Raw genomic sequence first — 22720 nt, forward strand, 5'->3', positions numbered from 1 at the left:
AAGAAACAAACTCATCCTGTATCACTCATGATCTGAAAAGATGACATTAAATAGCAAAGAAATGTGTGATTCCATCGCTTGCTCAACAATGAATGCGAATGGGTACCATCAAAATGAGAGTCCAAACAGCTGATAAAAACATCACAATAATCCACAAGTAATCCACACCACTCCAGTCCATCAGTTCACATCTTGAGAAGACAAAAGATGAAACAAATACAACATTAAGACATTTTTAACTACAATACGAGTCTTTAATCCATAATAACGTCATAATCTCCTGTTGTCTCTCACATCAAAATCCAGCCACATATTAGTTTAGAGCTGTTTTGGCTTGTAAATTGTGCTTTATCTGCTCAGATTTCTCTCCTGATTCAGGCCAGACCACTTTTTCACTGGAGGAAGTGTTATTATGGATTTAAAAACATCTTGATGGATTTCTTTCATCTTTTGTCTTCTCAAGATGTGAACTGATGGACTGGAGTGGTGTGGATTACTTGTGGATTATTGTGATGCTTTTATCAGATGTTTGGACTCTCGTTCTGACGGCACCCATTCACATCCATTGGTGAGACAGTGATGGAATGTTACATTTCTCCAAATGTGATGAAGAAACAAACTCATTCTAATCTTGTAGCACTAATGAACTGAAAAGATGACAATTTATAGCAAAGAAATGTGTAATTCCATCACTTGCTCATCAATGGATGCGCATGGGTGCCATCAGAATGAGAGTCCAAACAGCTGATAAAAACATCAGTTAACATCTTGAGAAGGCAAAAGCTGACACAAATCCATCTTTAAGATTTTTTTTAACTAAAATACGAGTCCATAATGAATAATAACGCTTCCTCCAGTGAAAAAGTGATCTGGTCTGAATCAGGAGAGAAATCTGCACAGATCAAGCACCGTTTACAACAGCTCTAAACAAATATGTAGCTGGATTTTGATGTGAGAGACAACAGGAGATGCACTTTTGTACTTATTATTTATATTTTACTGTTTGTAGAAGTGAATGGAAGTATGTTTTAAAATGGCCATTATTTCTACAATTCTGTTTGGAGTCAAAATGACATGATTCAGCTTTAACTGCACACCAGCAATGTAGTTTATATTGATGCAGTGAAGCGTCAGAAACCGAAAGCTCCCGTATAAATGTGAATATATGAGGATGCTGAATCTGCTGACGCTGCAGGACAGAAACTCTTGGTGTGTTTTAATGGGGATGAAGGGACAAACCGATGAACGTATTAAACACCACAGTCTCTTATGAGTGAGATTTTTCCTTTACCTTGAATCTTTGTGTTTTGAAGGCCTGTTCTCTCAGCAGTTTGAGGAGCACCTGTATATTTTAGAAATACAAGCAGGGTTTTATGTTGTTGGTGTTTCTGTGGCGGGGTTTCCGGCAGACACTCGTCTTTGTTGAATCTTCTCACAGAGATCACGGCCGACTCGATTCATATTCATGACGACACCTCAGTTTGAAATGACTGTCAGATTAATCACAAACACAGACAGTGCGGATTTAGAGTCTGTCTGTCCTCTCCGGCTCCAACTTTCACACAGAAACACAACGTTGTGTTAAATACTCAAACACACTCTCACGTGGCTGTATTTTGTGTTTATGAAGTATACCATGTCTGTTTGTAAGAAGACTTTTCTTCTCACCAAGGCTGTGTTTATTTGATTAAAAATACAGAACAATTTTGAAATATTATTACAATTTAAAACAGCTGTTTTCTATGTGAATATCTGTGAAAATGTAATTTATTCCTGTGATTTCAAAGCTGAATTTTCAGCATCATTACTCCAGTCTTCAGTGTCACATGATCCTTCAGAAATGAAATGATTGTACATTTTTGTAAAGTAGAAAAACTAGTTCAAATTAAGAAATACTGTCATCAGTGTTAAAAATGGCCTGAATCTGGCATAAAACAAAATAAAACAAAATAAAATGTGCAGACTGCTTGACCTATGTATGTTTAGTTGGATATTAAATAAAATAAAATAAAATAAAATAAAATAAAATTTTCTGCAGACTGCTTGACCTATGTATGTACATTTGGATATAAAATAAAATAAAATAAAATAAAATAAAATAAAATAAAATAAAATAAAATAAATATTCTGCAGACTGCTTGACCTATGTGCGGTAATGTGGATATAAAATAAAATAATAATAAATCAAATAATAAAATAAAATAAAAATTCTGCAGACTGCTTGACCTATGTACAGTCTTGTGGAAATAATAATAATAATAATAATAATAAAATAAAATAAAATATGCAGACTGCTTGACCTATGTATGTACATTTGGATATAAAATAAAATAAAATTTTCTGCAGACTACTTGACCTATGTACGGTAATGTGGGTATAAAATAAAAAAATAAAATAAAATAAAATATTCTGCAGACTGCTTGACCTATGTGCAGCCTTGTGGATATAAAACAAAATAAAACACAAACAAAAAACAAAACAAAACAAAAAATGCTGCAGACTGCTTGACCTATGTACGATAATGTGGATATAAAATAAAATAATAATAAATAAAATAATAAAATAAAATAAAAATTCTGCAGACTGCTTGACCTATGTACAGTCTTGTGGAAATAATAATAATAATAATAATAATAACAATAAAAATAAAATAAAATAAAATAAAATAAAATAAAATAAAATAAAATAAAATAAAAGTCGATATACCCTTGTAATCTGCTATATGTTTATGTGATGGTGTTGGTTCGTCTGACATCTAATATGCTGAAATATCCATTTCAGGGGCTGTAAACCTCATTCTTTTAGAACATAAGTATCATAAATCTGAATCTGCTGCTATAATGTCAGTATTTATTATTTGGCTCGAGGCTAAAACAGTCTGAAATATTGTGTATCAGTTCACATTAGGATGATCTTATTGCCCCCATAACTGCTTGTCTTCAGTTTAGTGTTCCAAACCAAGATCAGTTATTGATTTTATGGAGTAAGATATCTGATGCTTGAGTTGTGAATTGGAGTCAGTGTTTCAGTGCTTTGTTGTAATTTAAACAGCGCCTATAAACAAAAAGCATCGTTTTTTCCTGAGGTTAAATTTATGGGACTAATGAGTTGGGCGGCCTGAATCGCGCAGACTGACAAAAACAGACCCTCCCTCCCCTTGTCCCAACTTTCCCAAGATCCCATGACTGGGACGCTCAATTCTCATCAGATCCTCCCCTCGGTTCTACAGGAACACGACGGTTAATCTCCATGTCGACTGGGACGCGTTTGTGAAATAAAGCGAACGGCAGCGTGTGGTATCACCTTGTCACTCCGCTTGACTCTGCAGAACACGCGGCGTCTTAACACGCTAGCTAAATTGACAGTGGCATTGTCAAGACGAAATGGCAAGGAGGGGCTCCCAGAGGACTCGCGCTGGCATTTGTTTGACAAACGAGTGACTGTGACATAGTGCCACACAGCATCTTCACACACACGGCTGTAGAAAGATGCGACTTCAACTGAAAATGCCAGACGTGTTGAGTTGAGGATCGAGAGCTGGCTGCATTTAAAAAAACACTGGAACCAAGACATTTGGTTAATAAGTTTCTCACAAATCTCGTTTGTGCTAGCACAAGTTGTTGCTTTTGATCATTAATTGAGTTGTAGACACATTTGTGACTAAAGCAAAAAGCATCTAAAGTGTAACCAGTGAGTTTAGTTCACAGCGTGATTCATTGTTTTCAAGGTCGGGTCGCTGCAGTTTTGAGTCTCGGTGCTTATTGGTGCATTCGCATTTATTTCAGACCTGCGTTCCAGATTTCTGCAGACTAACAAGCTTTGACTTGCAGAGTTTTGATGCTCAGGCTGACGGTACGTCTTGTGTGGGTGGTTTATAGTCACGCTGTCGAGTTGTATAAAGAGATGCACAAAATAGCAAGACACTGCAGGAGAATAGGGTACAAATTTTACCTAACAGAAATCTAAACACTTTCCCCAGTTCTTTAATCACTGTACGTTAAGACAGTTGTTTTGTATCACAAATTTTCTGAAATGTTATGTTTAAATACACAAATAATGCATTATCTAATGAAATATGCACTAATTTGCATTACATTTATAGAACAGAAATCTAAACACTGGTTCAAAGTTCTTGTTTTATTTTGTTGGCATAGTAGAGTTAAGGGTTTTTCCAGAGGTGATTTTTGATTTGTCTTTTCATCACACCATAAATCAGAAAATACCACCAAGAGACAGGTAAAATGCATTTTAACCATGTTTTTTAATTAAAATGTTAAATATATACCAAGCGAATGATATATAAGCAAACCCCTCAGTAAAAAACTTCAGAATATAGAGAGGAATAAAGCTGTAAGTTTTGGTGTATGTAAGTGCTGCTGAAGTGGAGGAAAAACATTTAAAGATATGTATTGGAATTGAAATCTATAGGCGCAAATAGATAAAGTACACTACTAAAGTAGTGGATATTTTCTATTCACTAGTCTGAACAATGGTTCAAAATTCTTGTTTGATTTTGTTGACATATCAGAGTTAAAGGTTTTTCTAGAGAGGATTTTGGATTTTTCGTTTTAACACTACATAAATTAGAAAATATTGTCAACAAGCAGAAAAAAAATTAACCATGTTTAATGAAATGTTATATATATATATATATATATATATCAGATTAATGACATATGAACAAACCCCTCAGTAAAACCCTTCAGAATATAGAGAGGAGTAAATCTGTAAGTTTTGGTGTATGTAAATGCTACTGAAGTGAAGAAAAAACTTTTAAAGATACGGGAGAAAGGAATGGATTGGAAATGAAATCTACAGATGTAAGTTCAGATGTTTTCTTTCCACTAGTCTAAAAACAGGTTCAAAATTCTTGTTAATTTTGTTGACATACGAGAGTTTAAAAATGTACAGAGGGGATTTTGGATTTATCTTTTTATCTATCTATAAATTAGAAAATATTGTTAACAGACAGAAAATGAATACATTTTCACCATGTTTAATAAAATGTTAAATATTTATCAAATGAATGATATATGAACAAATAGGGATAAAACTGTAAGTTTAGGTGTATGTAAGTGCTGCTAAAGTGGAGAAAAAACTTTTAAAGATGTGGATTGGAAGTGAAATCTGCAGATGTAAGTTCAATAAAAAACAAATGTGTATTTTGAATGTTTCTTTCCACTAGTCTGAACAGTGGTTCAAAACTCTTGTTTCATTTTATTGACATATTAGAGTTAAATGTTTTTACAGAGGGGGGGTTGTATTTCTCTTTTTTTTATCACTCCATATATTAGAAAATGCTGTTAACAGGCAGAAAACATGTGTTCTCTGTGTTTAATAAAATGTAAAATGTTTACTAAATGAATGATATATGAACAAACCCCTCTGTAAAAATATTCAGAATATAGAGAGGAATAAAACTGTAAGTTTTGGTGTATGTAAGTGCTGCTGAAGTAAAGGAAAAACTTTTAAAGGTATGTATTGGAATTGAAATCTACAGGTGCAAATAGATAAAGTACAATAAAATAAACACTTAAATGTGTTTTATTTCCACTAGTCTGAACATTGATTTATAATTTGTGTTTGATTTTCTTGACATTAGAGTTAAAGATTTTTACAGAGGAGATTTTGGATTTTTCTTGTTAACATTACATAAATTAGAAAAAACTGTCATCAAGCAAAAAAATCACCATGTTTAATAAAATGTTAATATATATCAGATGAATGATATGTGAACAAACCCCTCAGTAAAAACCTTTAGAATATAGAGAGGAATAAAACTGTAAGTTTCGGTGTATGTAAGTGCTGCTAAAGTGGAGAAAAAACTTTTAAAGTTACGGATTGGAAGTGAAATCTACAGATGTAAGTTTCTTTCCACTAGTCTGAACAGTGGTTCAAAATTCTTGTTTAATTTTGTTGACATATTAGAGTTGAAAAAAAAAAAAAAACTACAGAGGGGATTTTGGATTTCTCTTTTTATCTCTCCATAAATTAGAAAATACTGTTAACAGACAGAAAACGAATACACTTTCACCATGTTTAATAAAATATTAAATATTTATCAAAAGAATGATATATGAACAAACCCTTCAGTAAAGACCTTCAGAACATAGAGAGAAATAAAACTCTAAGTTTTGGTGTATGTAAGTGCTGCTGAAGTGGAGAAAAAACTTTTGAAGAAATGGATTGAAAGTGAAATCTACAGATGTAAGTTCAATAAAAACAAACGCTGCAAGGTGTGTTTTGGATGGTTTGTTTTTTTTTTTTCCCACTAGTCTGAACACTGGTTCAAAATTCTTGTTTGATTTTGTTGACATATTAGAGTTAAAGGTTTGTTCAGAGGGGATTTTGGATTTCTCTTTTTATCACTCCATAAATTAGAAAATACTGTTAACAGACAGAAAACGAATACATTTTCACCATGTGTAATAAAATGTTATCAAATAAATGTTATATGAACAAACCCCGCAGTAAACATCTTCAGAATACAGAAAGGAATAAAACTCTAAGTTTTGGTGTATGTGTGTTCTGCTGAAGTGGAGAAAGAAACTCATTTTGAGAAAATGGCCTGAAATGTAAAGATGCAAATAGATAAAGTGCAATAATAAATCCTTCATAATAGCTAGAGGAATAAAACTGTACGTTTTGATGTATGTAAATGCTGCTGATGTGGAGGAGAAATTGTTATTAAATATATTTATTGTCATTGAAATCTATAGATAAAGCAATATAAAATAAACACTTTAAATGTGCATTTAGGATGTTTTCTTTCCACTAATCTGAAAGAAGACATGTTTTGCAACCAAAATAGACACATGCATAAAAAAAAATCAAAACAATGTTTTTGTCTGTATATTGTCTTGCCTTTATCAGTGGTGTTTGCTAAGTTCAGCAGAGTTGGGTTAAAGTCTGTTTCTAAAGAGCTGTTTGCAGCTTCATAGATGTAGATTATTCACATGCATCAGACATGCATCGATGCTTATGCACTTGTTCATGCAACATTAACATGCATATGTGTTTCCGTCAGCGCTCCATTAGACTCTAAATGGTGTGTAATATGTGAAATGGCATGATTAGAGATTGAAATAGTTCTTTTCTCATGCAGATTCGATGGACCAAAACAGCAGGCAGCGTTTCAGACCGATTCCAGGACTCCAGCGTTTTCAACGAAACTCTTCACATCGCAAAGATCCAGAGACACCAGGGCGGACGCTATTACTGCAAGGCCGAGAACGGACTGGGTTCACCGGCCATCAAGTCCATCAGAGTGGACGTCTACTGTGAGTTCAGCTCAGATGTTTTCTAAATGTGCTGTAGAGAAATAATAGCGATGCAAATGAGTCACTAGTCACGTCCAGTAAATGATCGTTTGATGAGAAATGTTTGAGTTCATATTGAGATCTCTGACTTTGACTTTGGCATAGAGTTTGAGACATGTGTGATTCCTGGGGTCTTTTTTGAAACAGCTGAGATGTTAAAGTGATCTCACTGGTGATTGCTCTTTTCTGTGAGTGGTTTCTTCGTGTAGATTGTTGGTCGCTGTTGCTGATTTGCAGTCAGTGTGAAATGACACTTTAAACTTTGTGTATTTATTTTTTATTTTTTTAAGTAGACTGCATAAACTCTTTCAGAAAGTCCTATGGAAGCCTGTTTTACCGCAGAATAAAAAAGTAATTGACATTTCATCTCACAATTCAGATTTTTTTTTTCTTGAAATTCTCTCCAAAAGAATTGTGAGAAAAGAATCATAATTTAAGTGAATAAACTCAGAATTGCAGGATATAAAATCAAAAAAATTCAGCACTGTGATCGGTTTGAATATACAATTCAGAATCTTTTTCTCAGAATTTTGACTCTTTGACTCTACTGCATATTGCAATTTTTTTTATTTCCCGGAATAAAAAATGTTTAATTTTTTTTTTTTTTAATTTTTATTAATCTATATCTCACAGTTCAGAATTTGTTTTTCTTACTTAGTATTTTTGTCTTGTTTTCTAATATAAATATCTAAAAATTCTTGAATCAAGATGAACTTACTAAAACATGAATTTAAGTAAAACAACTAAAGATTTTTAAGTCTTGTTTTCTAAAATCATTATCAAAAATATCTGCCAATGGGGCAAGAAGAATAATCTTGTTTTCAAGCAGAAAACAAGATTATTTTTCTTACCCCACTGGCAGATTATTTTGCTTGTTTCAAGCAAAAACTCACTTAATTTTGACTTGTTTTTTCTAAAAACAAAACAATCATTTTCACTTCCTTCTTGATTTTAGAATTTTTAGATATCTTGGCTGGAAACAGACAAAAAACCTAAGTAAGAAAAACATTTTTTGCAGTGTACTTGTACTAAAAAAAGTAAATTATGCTGATAAATATAAAATATGAGAGGCTAATGAGAATCACTTTTGAATAATGAGCCACAAAACCAAAATAATTTAAATTGTGAAGTGTTTATACATCACACCAGTACAAAAAATAAATAGTGCTGATAATTAAACAAAAACGTATTATTTAAATGAGAATCTAATGAGTATCAGTGTTGAGAATAATGAGAGTCACGAGAACAATTAAAAGTATAAGACGACCGTTACAGATTACAGTAATGAGAGTTTGGCCAGAAATGTGTTATAATAATGTTGCATTGAAATAAAATGTAAATGGTCCTGCAGTGGCCTCATTTACTTCATGCAAATAATAATTTCTAAGATTTTCTTTTGATTTTGAGGTGATTATGATTCTGGCATGTTAATGAGGGTCAAATGAGCATCCGAGCATATCCAGAACATCAACCCGAACCCAACAGATCCTCATTCAGTATTCAGAATGAGACAGGAGCGTTTGATGGGCTCAGTGTTCCTGTAACGCTGGCGGTTTGTCTTCAGCTGTCACCGGATCGATTTCACAGCTCCAGGTAGAAGCAGGAGAGGTGTGGAGGATTGTGTTTCAGCTTTGAACTGGAGCCGCTCTGAGGAGAGAGAAGACACGAGAGGATTTCCACGAGCCGTTTGATAGAGCGGCCAAAACTCTCAGCCTCTCTTGACATGAGCTGCAGATCTGAGACCTGAACCACATCCAGATCCGCAGCAGTAATAGAGGAACTGCTCTGGGTAGACGTGGACTGCGTGATCATAACTGTTAGTAGTTATTTATTTAGCTGTAAATTCACTACTTTTTAAAATTTTGGAATACTTTTGTTCACAAAAGGTGCATTTATTTAATCATAATCCTGTGACAATTATGAAATATTATTATAATTCAAAATAGCTGATTTCTGTGTGCATATATTGTAAAACGTAAATTATTCCTGTGATTCCTGTTAAATTACAGTTTAACAGATATTCACACAGAAAACAGCTGCTTTTTGTATCAAAATACAAAACAGTATTTTGATCAAATAAATTCAGGCTTTGTGAGTAGAAGAAACTTCTTTTAAATATATATAAAATAAATTAAAACTTTCGACCAGTAGTGAAGATAAATAGAAATATTAATGAATATATTGAATCATAATGTGTTCATATTTCATTGCTGTATAATCCAGTGAATTTAATGCACAAATTATTTTTTTGATTCCTGATGGATTTAAATAGAAAGATGCTGTCACAATATTGAATCAGTCTGACATCAATGTAAAAATTCACACTAACAAACTAAAGACTCAAAGATTTAAACAATTTTTTAAAGAGTATTATAATAGTCAAAGATTTTTACAGAGGGAATTTCTCTTTATATCATTATTTATTTTTTTTTTTTTTATATTTAAGAAAAAGTAATAATATAAAAATTAAATAAATATTAATACAATTATAATATAAAAAAATCTAATTAAAAAGTAAAATAATAACCGAAAATATGAGAGTATGACACACTAAAATAATACTAATATCATTCTGGATATAAAAATACAAAAATAAATAAATAAATAAATAAATAAAATTGTAATATTAAATTATAAAACAAAATTTTAATTAAAAATTTCATTAAAATTTGAAATAACCAAAAATATGACAGTATGTCACACCAAAATAATACTGATATCCTTCTGGATATAAAAATACTAAAAATAAATAAATAAATAAATAAATAAATATAAATAAATAATAATAATAATAATGAATGAAATTAATAAAATTATAATATCAAATTATAAAATTAACATTTTAATTAAAAATCTAATTAAAATGTAAAATAATAACCAAAAATATGATGTCACACTAAAATAATTTTAATATCCTTCTGGTCACCACGTCAGATCTTTTGATTCAACATTAAATCAGAATTGATTTTCTGTTTGTAAATGCGTTGAATGTCATGGGATAGTAGTGCCATGACATTCACTCTTTTTGCAGGTTGAAGCAAAATCCCCTGTCCCCTGGAACATGATTTTGACCTAGGTAGGACCTCCTGGAAGCAGGTTTTTGGCTAATTTTGATCGTGAATTTGGCTGCTTTTGAGTAGCAACTGGTCGGTTTGGTTACGCAGACCTGGCAACCCTGTTTAGTGTGTGTTTGAGGCAGATGTAAATCAGTGCGTATAAATGCTGTTTCAGGAATATGAGATGTAAAGTGAATGTCGAGTCTGAATGTCACTGGTTCCTCAGCTGCTGTTTTAAACATGTGCCCTTTACTCCGGCCTCGCCGTTCCATGCTCTGTGTTTTTCATTAGCTGGGAATCGTGCTGAAAGGTGCCGTTCCTCTGGAGAAATGCTAAAGTCGTCCCCGCGGGCCGAGCGTAACTGATGGTTCGCTGCCAGGGCTGCTGTTTTTAGCTCACTGTAGCCTTGATTGTTATTTAGCATTGAAATTGCTGCTTGGGACGGCGAGCCTCTAAAAACCTTCAGCGCTGAAACATGAAAGATCGTGTCGGCCCGCTTCGGCCTTTGTCAGCACGTCTCTGTGAATAGAGCGCCAGCCGACAGCGGGATGGACAGTTCCATTAAAGCAGACGTTTGCTGAAGAGAAGCGCGAGAGAAACGACATGAGCTGCTGTCAGACAGAACCAACACAAACCACTTTTAGAGAGATTTAAACTTTGCTTTTCTTTATTTCTCAAATTGTAGTCACATTATTATTATTAATTAAGTATTTGATTTTTAAAATTATGATTATACATCATATATAATATATAATTATTATAATTATTTCTTTCACTATTCATAAATGGTTATAAATTATAATAATTCATGTATTATAATTATTAATAATTCTTATAACAAATTATGTTGCTAAAAATTGTCTGTTTGTTTGGTTATTAATTAGTGCTGCTCAGCCGTTGCTCCTCAGAAAGCGATCAGGACCGTCTTATATCCATTTAGGCCTGGCTAATGTGTCTCACAGAGCGGCGGGTGGGTTATGGATCACTTATTAGAGGGAATTTGGAGGTGATTTCCCAGGATGCTTTGCTCAGTTGGTTTTCCAATCTTCATCAGCGGTGGTGAGCAGTAGCAGAACGGCTCAGACTCTCATCAGCGTCTCGCTGGCCGACTATCAAACTCTTTTCCGTCGTAACTGAGCATTGTGATGCAGTACAGTGTTTTGTGCTTTTTCAAAGTCTCCTTCATTCTCGTTGCATCAAAAATAACTAAATCTCCCTGTTATAATCAATATTTATCAATTTAATATTTTATATTTATAAAATAAAATTTATAAAATCATATCATAACTTTCTCACATCTTCTTGTCTTGTATCTTTTCTTCTTATCTCATCTTGGCTCATCTCTTCTCATGTCTTCTCATCTCATTTCTTCATTTCTCACGTCTTGTCTCATCTCGTCACTTCTCACGTCTTGTCTCGTCTCTTCACTTCTCACGTCTTCTCATCTCGTCTTTTCACTTCTCACGTCTTGTCTCGTCTCGTCACTTCTCACGTCTTCTCATCTTGTCTCTTCTCTTCACTACTCATGTTGTCTCATCTTGTCTCTTCACTTCTCACGTCTTCTCATTTTGTCTCTTCACTTCTCATTTCTTTGTCTCATCTCTTTACTTCTCACGTCTTCACCTCTTACATCTTGTCTCGTATCTTCTCTCCTCGTCTCATCTAGTCTCTTCACTTCTCACGTCTTCTTGTCTTCTCGTCTTGTCTCTTCACTTCTCACGTCTTCTCATCTCGTCTCTTTACTTCTCACGTCTTCACCTCTTACATCTTGTCTCGTATCTTCTCTCCTCGTCTCATCTCGTCTCTTCACTTCTCACGTCTTCTTGTCTTCTCGTCTTGTCTCTTCACTTCTCACGTCTTCTCATCTCGTCTCTTTACTTCTCACGTCTTGTCTCGTCACTTCTCACGTTTTCTCATCTTGTCTCATCTCTTCACTTCTCATTTCTCTTCTCTTCTCATTTTGTCTCTTCACTTCTCATTTCTTCGTCTCATATCTTTACTTCTCACGTCTTCACCTCTCACATCTTCTTGTCTCGTATCTTCTCTTCTCATGTCATATTGTCTCTTCACTTATCACGTCTTCTCATCTCATCACTTCTCATTTCTTCTTGTCTCATTTCTTCACTTCTCACATCTTCTCATCTCATCACTTGTCACTTCACCTCTCGCATCTTCTTGTCTCACATGTTGTCTTCTCGTCTCATCTCTTTGCTTCTCACGTCTTCTCGTCTCGTCTCGCCTCCCCTCTTCACCTCTTACATCTCGTCTCGTCTCTTCTCATGTCTTCTCTTCAAGTCTTGTCTTTTTAGTTCTCACATCTTGTTTTGTCTTTTCACTTTTTATGTCTTTTTGTCTCTTCTCTTCAGTTCTCATATCTTCTCATCTCTTCACTTCTCACGTCTTCTCGTCTCAACTCTTCAACTCTCACATCTTCTCGTCTCTTTGCTTCTCACATCTTCTCATCCCACCTCTTTAGTTCTCACATCTTCTTGTCTCGTCTCTTCAGTCTTCATGTCTTGTGTTTTCTCTTCAGTTCTCACGTGGTCTTTTCACTTCTCACATCTTCTCGTCTCTTCTCTTCTCATGTGTTCTCTTCAAGTCTTGTCTCTTTAGTTCTCACATCTTGTCTTTTCATTTTTCATGTCTTCTTGTCTCTTCTCTTCAGTTCTCACATCTTCTCGTCTCTTCGCTTCTCAAGTCTTCTTGTCTTGCCTCTTTAGTTCTCACATCTTCTCATCTCTTCACTTTTCATGTCTTCTTGTCTCTTCTCTTCAGTTCTCACGTTGTCTCTTCACTTCTCACGTCTTCTTGTCTCATCTCTTCACCTCTCACGTCTTCTCATCTCTTCACTTCTCATGTCTTCTCTTCTTGTCTCGTCTCTTTAATTCCCACATCTTGTTTTGTCTTTTCAGTTCTCACATCTTCTTGTCTCGTCTCTTTACTTCTCACATTTTCTTATCTCTTCTTCTCTCATCTCATCTTGTCACATATCTTATCTTCTCCTCTCTCCATGTCCTTCGCTCCGCTATCACAGAAAGTGTGCCATCAGCAGTGATAGAACAAAACCGTTGTGAAAATCAATCCTCAGCATCTAAAATAAGCAAAGAGGTTGTCTTTCTTAAAGAGGAGCAACTTGTTGTGCAACTTATCAAGAGTAGCTTTGTGATTAATGGACATTTCTGTCCATTCTTCCCTTTAGCTACGTTAACATCTAAAGTAATTATCTTAAATGTGACGCTGTTCATCCCAGATGTAGCTGTTGAGAGAGAACCTATTAGGTTCGGAAGAATTGTGAGCTTGATAAAAGTCATATCACTGGGGTGTAAAAGTTCAGAACGGGAAACATGTTACGTCGTTGAGTAGGAGTAAGTCTTTTAATAATAGAGTGATGGACGCTGACATTATTCCTAGTGGTTTCTCTGACCATGAAATGATAACTATAGATATAGATAAACCAAGCAACTTTTAGATTGCAGAATTTTTGGCATTTTAATTAAAAAGAAAAATACTATATAATCAGTTCACTCTAACCCTTTGGGAAAAACGGTAGGTAAAGTCAATGGTAGGTTGGAAAAGTGCATATTACAATTTTCTGCCAAAGTTATGAGTCTTAAGTATCACTTAAGGTTTACAGTGCAAAATTTGCAATGTAAAATAGAAGAAATGGAAATGATGTTGGACAATGAAGAAGGAATTAACTAAAGTGAAGAATTAAGTAAGAAGTTGGAATTTAAACATCTGTTACAAGAGCAAGTTCAGAATGCTTTAATAAGGTCACGTTTTTGTTCTATTGAGGATATGGATGCTCCCAGTGCTTATTTTATATAAACTGGAGAGAAATGAGATGCAGCATCACCCTATGCTTCATTAAAGACGTCCAGATGGGACAATAATGGACAATCCACACGAAATGAAAAAACTGCCAGTTGATTTTTATTCTGGACTTTTTAATGCTGAACAATGTGATGAGGAGAGTGCTGCAGACCTTTTTCAAGATGCAACCTGAACAGAGACAAATTTGGACTGTGACATTACTTTACTCACAAATGCAGTTAAACAACTCTCGTTGGGACATTCGCCTCGGATTGAGGGAATAACCACAGACTTTTATCAGCATTTTTGGATCATTTTGGGACAGGGTTTTTTTTATGAAGTAATAAAAGTGTTTTGAAAATGGTTTTCTTCCAAGTAGCTGTTGAAGAGCGGTATTATCCCCGTTACCTAAATAAAGGGGACTTTTTGAGGAATTGGAGACCGGATTATAGTACGGATTATAAAAATTTTGGCCAAATGCTTAGCGAACAGGAACCACTCTTTCATAATCCAGAGTTTCATGGTCCACTGATGTTTTTCAGAACTGTACAGGAGAACATGTTGAGAAAAAACTGTACAAGGTTAAAAGATTTGGTCAATCCAGATGGATGGAAGTCAGTCGAGGATATTAATGTTCTTGACAGGACTGTGATCTCCACGGTTGCTGGTTCGTTTTTTAGAAGTAATATGCTCTTTTTGCTGGTATACTACAGAGAGGTTATGCAAAGAAAAGATGGGAATGAACAGACTGATATTATACCACAAAAACTGTTCATTTCTTCTACTTATGACACCAGTTTGTTAGAAGACCATCCTATAGAGGGTTCTAAAACTTCTGAGACATGGACAATTGAAGAAATGTCTCTTCTCTTGTCGTCTCTTCTCGAGCTGTAGGCTGGCTGTGCTGTGAATGTCATTTCATGTTGTTTTCAGTCCTCATGCGAAGGGAAGGTTTATAAATGGCGTGTTTCTAGTTTTAGCGCTGGAGCCGTAAATGTCAGAACATCCCAGCGCCTCGTTCCCAAACAGAGGACATTGTAAAATATGAACTTTTTCCTTTTGTCTCTTTCACAGAGGACATTTTTGCGTCCTCCTCTCACATGAGTCCGCTCCATCTGTTCGTCTCGTCTATTTTCGCTGCTGTTATTTTTCAGAGAGCAGCTCTGTTATCCGCCGTATTCCCCCGGCGACCCGTGACCCTCGCTAACGATTGTCTTTTTAATCGCATGTGTCAGTGAATCTCTCAAAAACTGTACAGAAATGTCCCGGTCACATTCCTACGGTCAGATTCTCATTACTGCAGTACAAATTACTTACTGTATTTAAATTTCACTGATTATATTATTACATTTCTTAAATTTTAATAGGCTTAAATAAAAAATAACATTAAAAAATGTAATTCATTTAAATGCATTTTCATTACTTGACATAAAATTAACATTAAGTAAAATATACAAAAAAAAAAAACATTTCTTATTTTTATTTAGTTTAATTTGCTGTTTTAAAATAACTAAAACTGAGTTTGTTTCTTAAAATGACAAAAACATAAAATTACTAAAACTTTAAATAAAATAAAATGAAAATTGAAAATATAAAAATAAAATGACAAAAAATTGTAATTAAATAAAACGAAAATTGAAAATATAAAAATAAAAACTGATTTAAAATATTAATAAAAATAGTGTCAATTATTCTTAAATATACACAGAAATTCTATACAAATAATTAAAAAAAAATCTTCATTCTCATTTTGGGAAAAGTTTTTTATTTAATTTTTTTTTTTTTTTTTTTCAGCCTCATCAAATTATGCAATGTTAGGTCTTTTTTTGATGAACAGCTGTGTCATTGTACTAATGCAAGTGATGATTGTTTATTTATCTCTTCACTGATTTTAATATTAATTTTATTATTTTTTAATACAAAAATAGCCTTAATTTTCATGCAAAATAAATTATATTACATTATATTATATAGCATATTTTTATTGATTATATTTATTATCTTTTTTTAATGTATAATTTTATTATTTTTATGATTTTTTTTTTTTTGAAATACATGATATCCACAAAAGTACTCTTTATATTTACCCTTGAACATTAGCAGTTTAGAAACACATGATGCTTTGAGATTAATAGTAAATTTGTTGTGATTGCATCAGTAAAAAAGAAAAGTAATTTGAGAAATGGAGCAACTGTTAAAGAAAATTGAACTTATTATAAAAGTACATTATGTTATTTCTCTGGAATAAATAACTTTGCAATAATAAATCCTTCATAATATGAGCAGGAACATGCATTAAAAAGTAAATAGGGTTATTTTTGTTTTCAATAGACCTGAATTAATTTTTGTCACAACAAACCGGATAAACATGAAAATGCACATTTAAGCATCTCCAGAGGTTTGCATTTTAAAAAATGCAATTAAACTGCAGTGAAATAAATGATGAATAATAAAAATGAATGCAAAACGATGTCATTAGTGAATGATTCCCAAACAATAACTGAAAGAAAGAGAATTTCTAAAGCACTTCAGGGAACATCGTAGAGGACGTTCATGTAAATCACTTTAATTACTTTCCTAATTTTCATGAAAACAAACACCTGCTTTTAGTTTGACACGTGTCATTTATATATGATTGATTTGGCTCTTTTAGCTGCTGTTTTTTCTCTGACCCTTATTAAACAAAATATATAAGAAAATATAATGCAATATATTAAATAATAAATTTCCATATGGAATCTAGTGCTTATATTTTTCAGTATACTGCAGTATGTGTGTATGCCAATATAATAATACATACACAGTGTATTTTCAGTATATATAATTAAATATATTGATTGCTAATATGTAAGAATATTTTCTTATGAAATGTATATTTGAAAATGAAATGAAAACACACAATATAAAATAAAAATTCAAAATATTAATAAAAACTATACTAAAATAACACTGATTAAAAAAACTGACACGTATATATATAATCAATTTTTTTACAATTTCTTTTTCTGTAAAAAATTTATTTATTAATGTCTCGTTTATTAATATATTTGAACTAAGGATGCAAGGCTGTGTTATATTAATATTATAATCTTTACATTTTCATAAATGATGTTTAATTAATTGAAATACTGAAATATATGTGGAAAAGGTTGTTCGCATCAGTTTCAGTCTGCATCTGCAGACAAACATTTAGTGGTGTTCTCCAGTAACAGCAGAACAACAGCCGTGTGTTTTTTAGCTTTCCTGAGCTTGGTTTTCAATAGCAGATGTCTTGATTCGCTCAATTACACTGAGGTGTTGGGCCCGGCCGTTTGTTTGGTCTGGTTTTCCGGTGGTCTGAGTTCGGGCTGAAGCGCCGCGGGTCAGCGGCTCGTTCTCCGCAGAGATGAATTGTCGAGCTGATGAAGCTCGGCAGACGCCGCTGTCTCCGAGAGAGCAGAGGAAGAGATTCATTACTCCTCTGACTTACCCACTGGCTCTCATTATATCCTCATCTTCATCTCCAGGAGAAAGAGTAAGGGCCGTCTGAGCCGGACCTGCATCCATCAGCTTGCGATCGAACAAGAGCAGCGGCGGTCTAGAGTCGCTCACTGCGAACCGGGGCGGAAATTAAAGAGATAGTTCACCAAAAATGAAGATGTGCTTTAATTTACTCACCCACGGGCCATCCAAGATGGGCTGGATTTTTTCTTTAGTAGAACAGAAAAAAACATTTTTAGCTGATGCTTGGTTTCTGAAAAAATTTCTGAAAAAGATGTGACTTTATTCTCGTAGTATTTCGTCTTCGTTCTCAAAGTATTTAGACTTTATTCTCGTAGTATTTTTACTTTATTCCCGAAGTACTTCGACTTTAGTCTCGTAGGATTTCGACTTTATTCTCGTAGTATTTTTACTTTATTGTCGTAGTATTTTTACTTTATTCCCGAAGTATTTTGACTTTATTCTCGTAGTATTTTTACTTTATTCCCGAAGTATTTCGACTTTATTTCGACTTTAGTCTCGTAGGATTTTGACTTTATTCTCGTAGTATTTTGACTTTATTGTCGTAGTATTTCGTCTCCGTTCTCAAAGTATTTCGTCTTTATTCTCGTAGTATTTTGACTTTATTGTCGTAGTATTTCGACTTTGTTCTCGTAGTATTTTTACTTTATTCCCGAAGTATTTCGACTTTATTTCCGAAGTACTTCGACTTTAGTCTCGTAGGATTTCGACTTTATTCTCGTAGTATTTTTACTTTATTGTCGTAGTATTTTTACTTTATTCCCGAAGTATTTTGACTTTATTCTCGTAGTATTTTTACTTTATTCCCGAAGTATTTCGACTTTATTTCCGAAGTACTTCGACAGTAGTCTCGTAGGATTTTGACTTTATTCTCGTAGTATTTTGACTTTATTGTCGTAGTATTTCGTCTCCGTTCTCAAAGTATTTCGTCTTTATTCTCGTAGTATTTTGACTTTATTGTCGTAGTATTTCGACTTTGTTCTCGTAGTATTTTTACTTTATTCCCGAAGTATTTCGACTTTATTTCCGTTTATTCTCGTAGTATTTTGACTTTATTGTCGTAGTATTTTTACTTTATTCCCGATATTTTGACTTTATTCTCGTAGTATTTTTACTTTATTCCCGAAGTATTTCGACTTTATTTCCGAAGTACTTCGACAGTAGTCTCGTAGGATTTTGACTTTATTCTCGTAGTATTTTGACTTTATTGTCGTAGTATTTCGACTTTGTTCTCGTAGTATTTTTACTTTATTCCCGAAGTATTTCGACTTTATTCTCGTAGTATTTTTACTTTATTCCCGAAGTATTTCGACTTTATTTCCGAAGTACTTCGACTTTAGTCTCGTAGGATTTTGACTTTAGTCTCGTAGGATTTTGACTTTATTGTCGTAGTATTTCGTCTCCGTTCTCAAAGTATTTCGTCTTTATTCTCGTAGTATTTTTACTTTATTGTCGTAGTATTTCGACTTTGTTCTCGTAGTATTTTTACTTTATTGTCGTAGTATTTCGACTTTGTTCTCGTAGTATTTTTACTTTATTGTCGTAGTATTTCGACTTTGTTCTCGTAGTATTTTTACTTTATTCCTGAAGTATTTTGACTTTATTCTCATGATATTTCCACTTTATTCTTGTAGTAATTTGACATTATTCTTGTAGTATGTCGAATTTATTCTTATGATATTTCGACTTTATTCTCAGAGTATTTCGACTTTATTTGTTGCATATTTTAAAATGTAATTTATTTCTGTGATGCGCAGCTGAATTTTCAGCATCATTACTCCAGTCTTCAGTGTCACATGATCCTTCAGAAATCATTCTAATATGCTGATTTGATGCTCAACAAACATTTATTATTAATGTCGAAAACAGTGTGCTGCACAATATAATATATATCTGCATCAGGTATATGTCAATTGTTTGTGATTGATGTTGTTGGTTTGATCGTGCTTATTGCTCAGGTGAATCTGAGTTCATTCTCATCCGTGATTTATAAACTGATCACGTTTAACACTAATGAAGGCGCTGGACTGCATTATGTGATCCAGAAGAGTATAAAACAGTCTCTATTCTTCCTCCTCCTCTCAGGTGAGCGTCTGCTGAATTATTCAACATGTGTTTTGCTCTCGTTGAATCCCATGCAGAGCAGCAGATGCCCTTCTGAAACAAACACACACACATGTGACATTCTCCTGAGAGACGATAGCCATCAGAACCCAGTGATAACAGAGGAACGCTGCTTAAATATCCGCCCTGAGACTCGTGAAAGCCAAGAGTTTATGAGACTTAGAATTATGTCTAGAGATTTTCATGGCTTTTTTATAGTGAGACTTTATAATGTTTTCTTATTTTGTTCTTTTAGTATCACTGATATACCATTATAAAAGCTATAATAGTCTGTGATATTATAATAAATATTTTTTATTAATATAATTTTTATCTTTAAATTTTTTCCCTTTATTTATATAGCGCTTTATACAATACAGAGTGATGCCATCGTCCAGCTCAGTTCAGTTCTATTAGTATCTGTGCAATCAAGTTGACGATCTCACTGGAAAATACAGTAAGTGTCTCTAACTAAGTAAGCTAAGCAGGTTTTTGTTATTTTTATTATGTTTAGTTTATTATAAATATGTCTACACAGTCAAAAAAAAAAAAAAAAAAAAAAAAAAAAAAAATTTGAGTCAACTTAAAATGATTTGTTACCCCACTACCTTAAAATTTTAAGTTCAGTCAACTTGAAATGTTAAGTTGACTTAGATATTTGAATTGATTCAACTTAAAATTTTAAGACAGCTGGGTAACAAACGCAGCTTTTTAAGTTTAACAAACTAAATTTTTAGTTTAGCCAACTCAAATATCTAAATTGTCACTTAGTACAACTTAACATTTTAAGTTAACTAAACTTATTGGAGTTGAATGAACGTAAAATTTTAAGGCAGCAGGATAACAAATTATTTTAAGTTGACTCAACAAATTGTTTTTTTTTTGTTTTTACAGTGAATATTGTTTTTAGTAATTTATATTCCTTTTTATTAATTGAAAATGTGAAAACATGACAAATTGAGAAATAACAGTAGACATGACATAAGTTACAGAAAAATAAGAAACAACAACAAGAAAGCAAAGATAGATACATGAATAAACATAGAGTGTGTGTTAAAAACGTTTCCCCACAGCCTATATAGAAAGAAAAGAGAAAGAAGGGAAAATAATAATAATAATAATAATAATAATAATATATTAGCATATTAGAATGATTTCTGAAGGATCATGCGACACTTAAGACTGGAGTAACAGCTGATGAAAATTCAGCTGTGCATCACAGGAATAAATTCTATTTTAAAGTATATTAAAATAAAAACCATTGTTTTATGTTGTAATAACATTTTGCAATATTACTGTTTTTTTTTCTGTATTTTTGATCAAATAAATGCAGCCTGATGAGCATAAGGGACTTCTTTAAAAACATTAGTCTTACTGATCCCAAACTTCTACAATAGTTATAATAGTTATATATATATAAAAAAGTTTAAATAAATGATTAAATAAATAAAAGAGAAAGAAAAAGATTTCACTTTAGTTTTTTAAACTGTAAAAATATATAGCTTCATTCATGATTTTGTCTATTACTTTATTTTAGTGAAGGTTTTAGTGATTTTATTGTGTTTTCTCATTTTTGTTACTTTAGTTCTTATTCATTTTAATTTCAGGTTTACTTTTAGTTGACAAATGACAGATGTTCCCTTGGCAAGTAGCTGAAATTTAGGTTTTTAATGCTTTTTGTTTTTTTGTTTGTTTGTTTGTTTGTTTGTTTTTGACAATTACAACTACAGCTGAATTAGGAAAATGCAACAGTCGTGAATATTCTCACTAGTCATTAGACTGCATGCATTATTTTCAGAAAAAACAGTCTTTATGAGAACATAATGATTTGGCTGTTGTTTTCTGGTGTGTTTGTGCCAAACGACACCAGTCTTCATGTCTCTCGCAGCATCACATTCAAGACGAGCCAGAGACTGATGAAAAACAATCAGGCGTGCTGTGATTTACTGCAATATTCATGATTTGCTGCTTTCATGAGATAAATATTACACATATGTGTTGCCTAATGGAAATTTGGAGAAAAGCAACTAGATGTCCTAGATCAGTCATTCTCAGTACAGTCTGCATTAATATTAATAAATTAATATTAATATTTTTATTACAATCAGGGATATTTTCATTAATTAAAACTAAAACCACAACAAATCTTTCAAACTTAAAGTAAGTAAATAATATGGTTCTGTGTCTTAGTACAGCAACGGTTTAATCACCAGACTGCACTGGTCGCTCTTTAATGAAGTACAGTAGATTAACAATCATAAACTAGATTAAAAAAAGTTTGTCAAGACAAACTTTAAGTTGGCTTGAGAAAGCCGGACCAAAACGTTTGAAACAGTTTGAACAGTGTAAGAAGTTTAAGAAGTTTTTAAAAGTTTTAGGTTTGGTGGTTTTCAGTCTGAAATAGTTTAAAGTTTGAAGTTTAAAGTAGTTTTAAAAGTTTAAAGTTTGAATGTTTTGAAGGAAATACAGTCTGTCAGAGATAGATGGTATCTATGGCTAGCATGTTGGTAGCATGATTAGCATGTTATGAGCATGTTGCTAACATAATTAACAAGTTTCTAGCATGATTAGCATGTTACTAGCACAATTGTATTATGATTAGCAAGTTACTAGCATGTTGCTAGCATGATTCTAGCATGATTAACATGTTACTAGCATGTTTATAAAATCATTCTAGCATGATTAGCTAGTTACTAGCATGTTGTTAACATGATTATAACATGATTCGCAAGTTACTAGCCTGTTGCTAGCATGATTTGAGCATGATTAGCAAGTTACTAGCATGTTGTTAGCATGATTAGCAAGTTACTAGCATCTTTCCAGCATTATTAGCAAGTTACTAGCATGTTGCTAGCATGATTTGAGCATGATTAGCAAGTTACTAGCATGTTGCTAGCATGATTTGAGCATGATTAGCAAGTTACTAGC

General features: G+C 33.0%; 1 protein-coding gene across 1 annotated transcript in view; it reads left to right on the top strand.

Annotated features, from left to right (window-relative positions):
* LOC127183328 (MAM domain-containing glycosylphosphatidylinositol anchor protein 2) overlaps positions 1-22720 on the top strand; it is a 274658-nt gene that overhangs the window by 153352 nt on the left and 98586 nt on the right. Inside the window, exon 5 of the mRNA XM_051139299.1 lies at positions 7106-7280. Coding sequence (XP_050995256.1) covers positions 7106-7280 — 175 coding nt within the window. The remainder of the gene's footprint in view (positions 1-7105; positions 7281-22720) is intronic.

Source organism: Labeo rohita, chromosome 20, assembly GCF_022985175.1.
Source record: "Labeo rohita strain BAU-BD-2019 chromosome 20, IGBB_LRoh.1.0, whole genome shotgun sequence".
Lineage (NCBI taxonomy): Eukaryota > Metazoa > Chordata > Actinopteri > Cypriniformes > Cyprinidae > Labeo > Labeo rohita.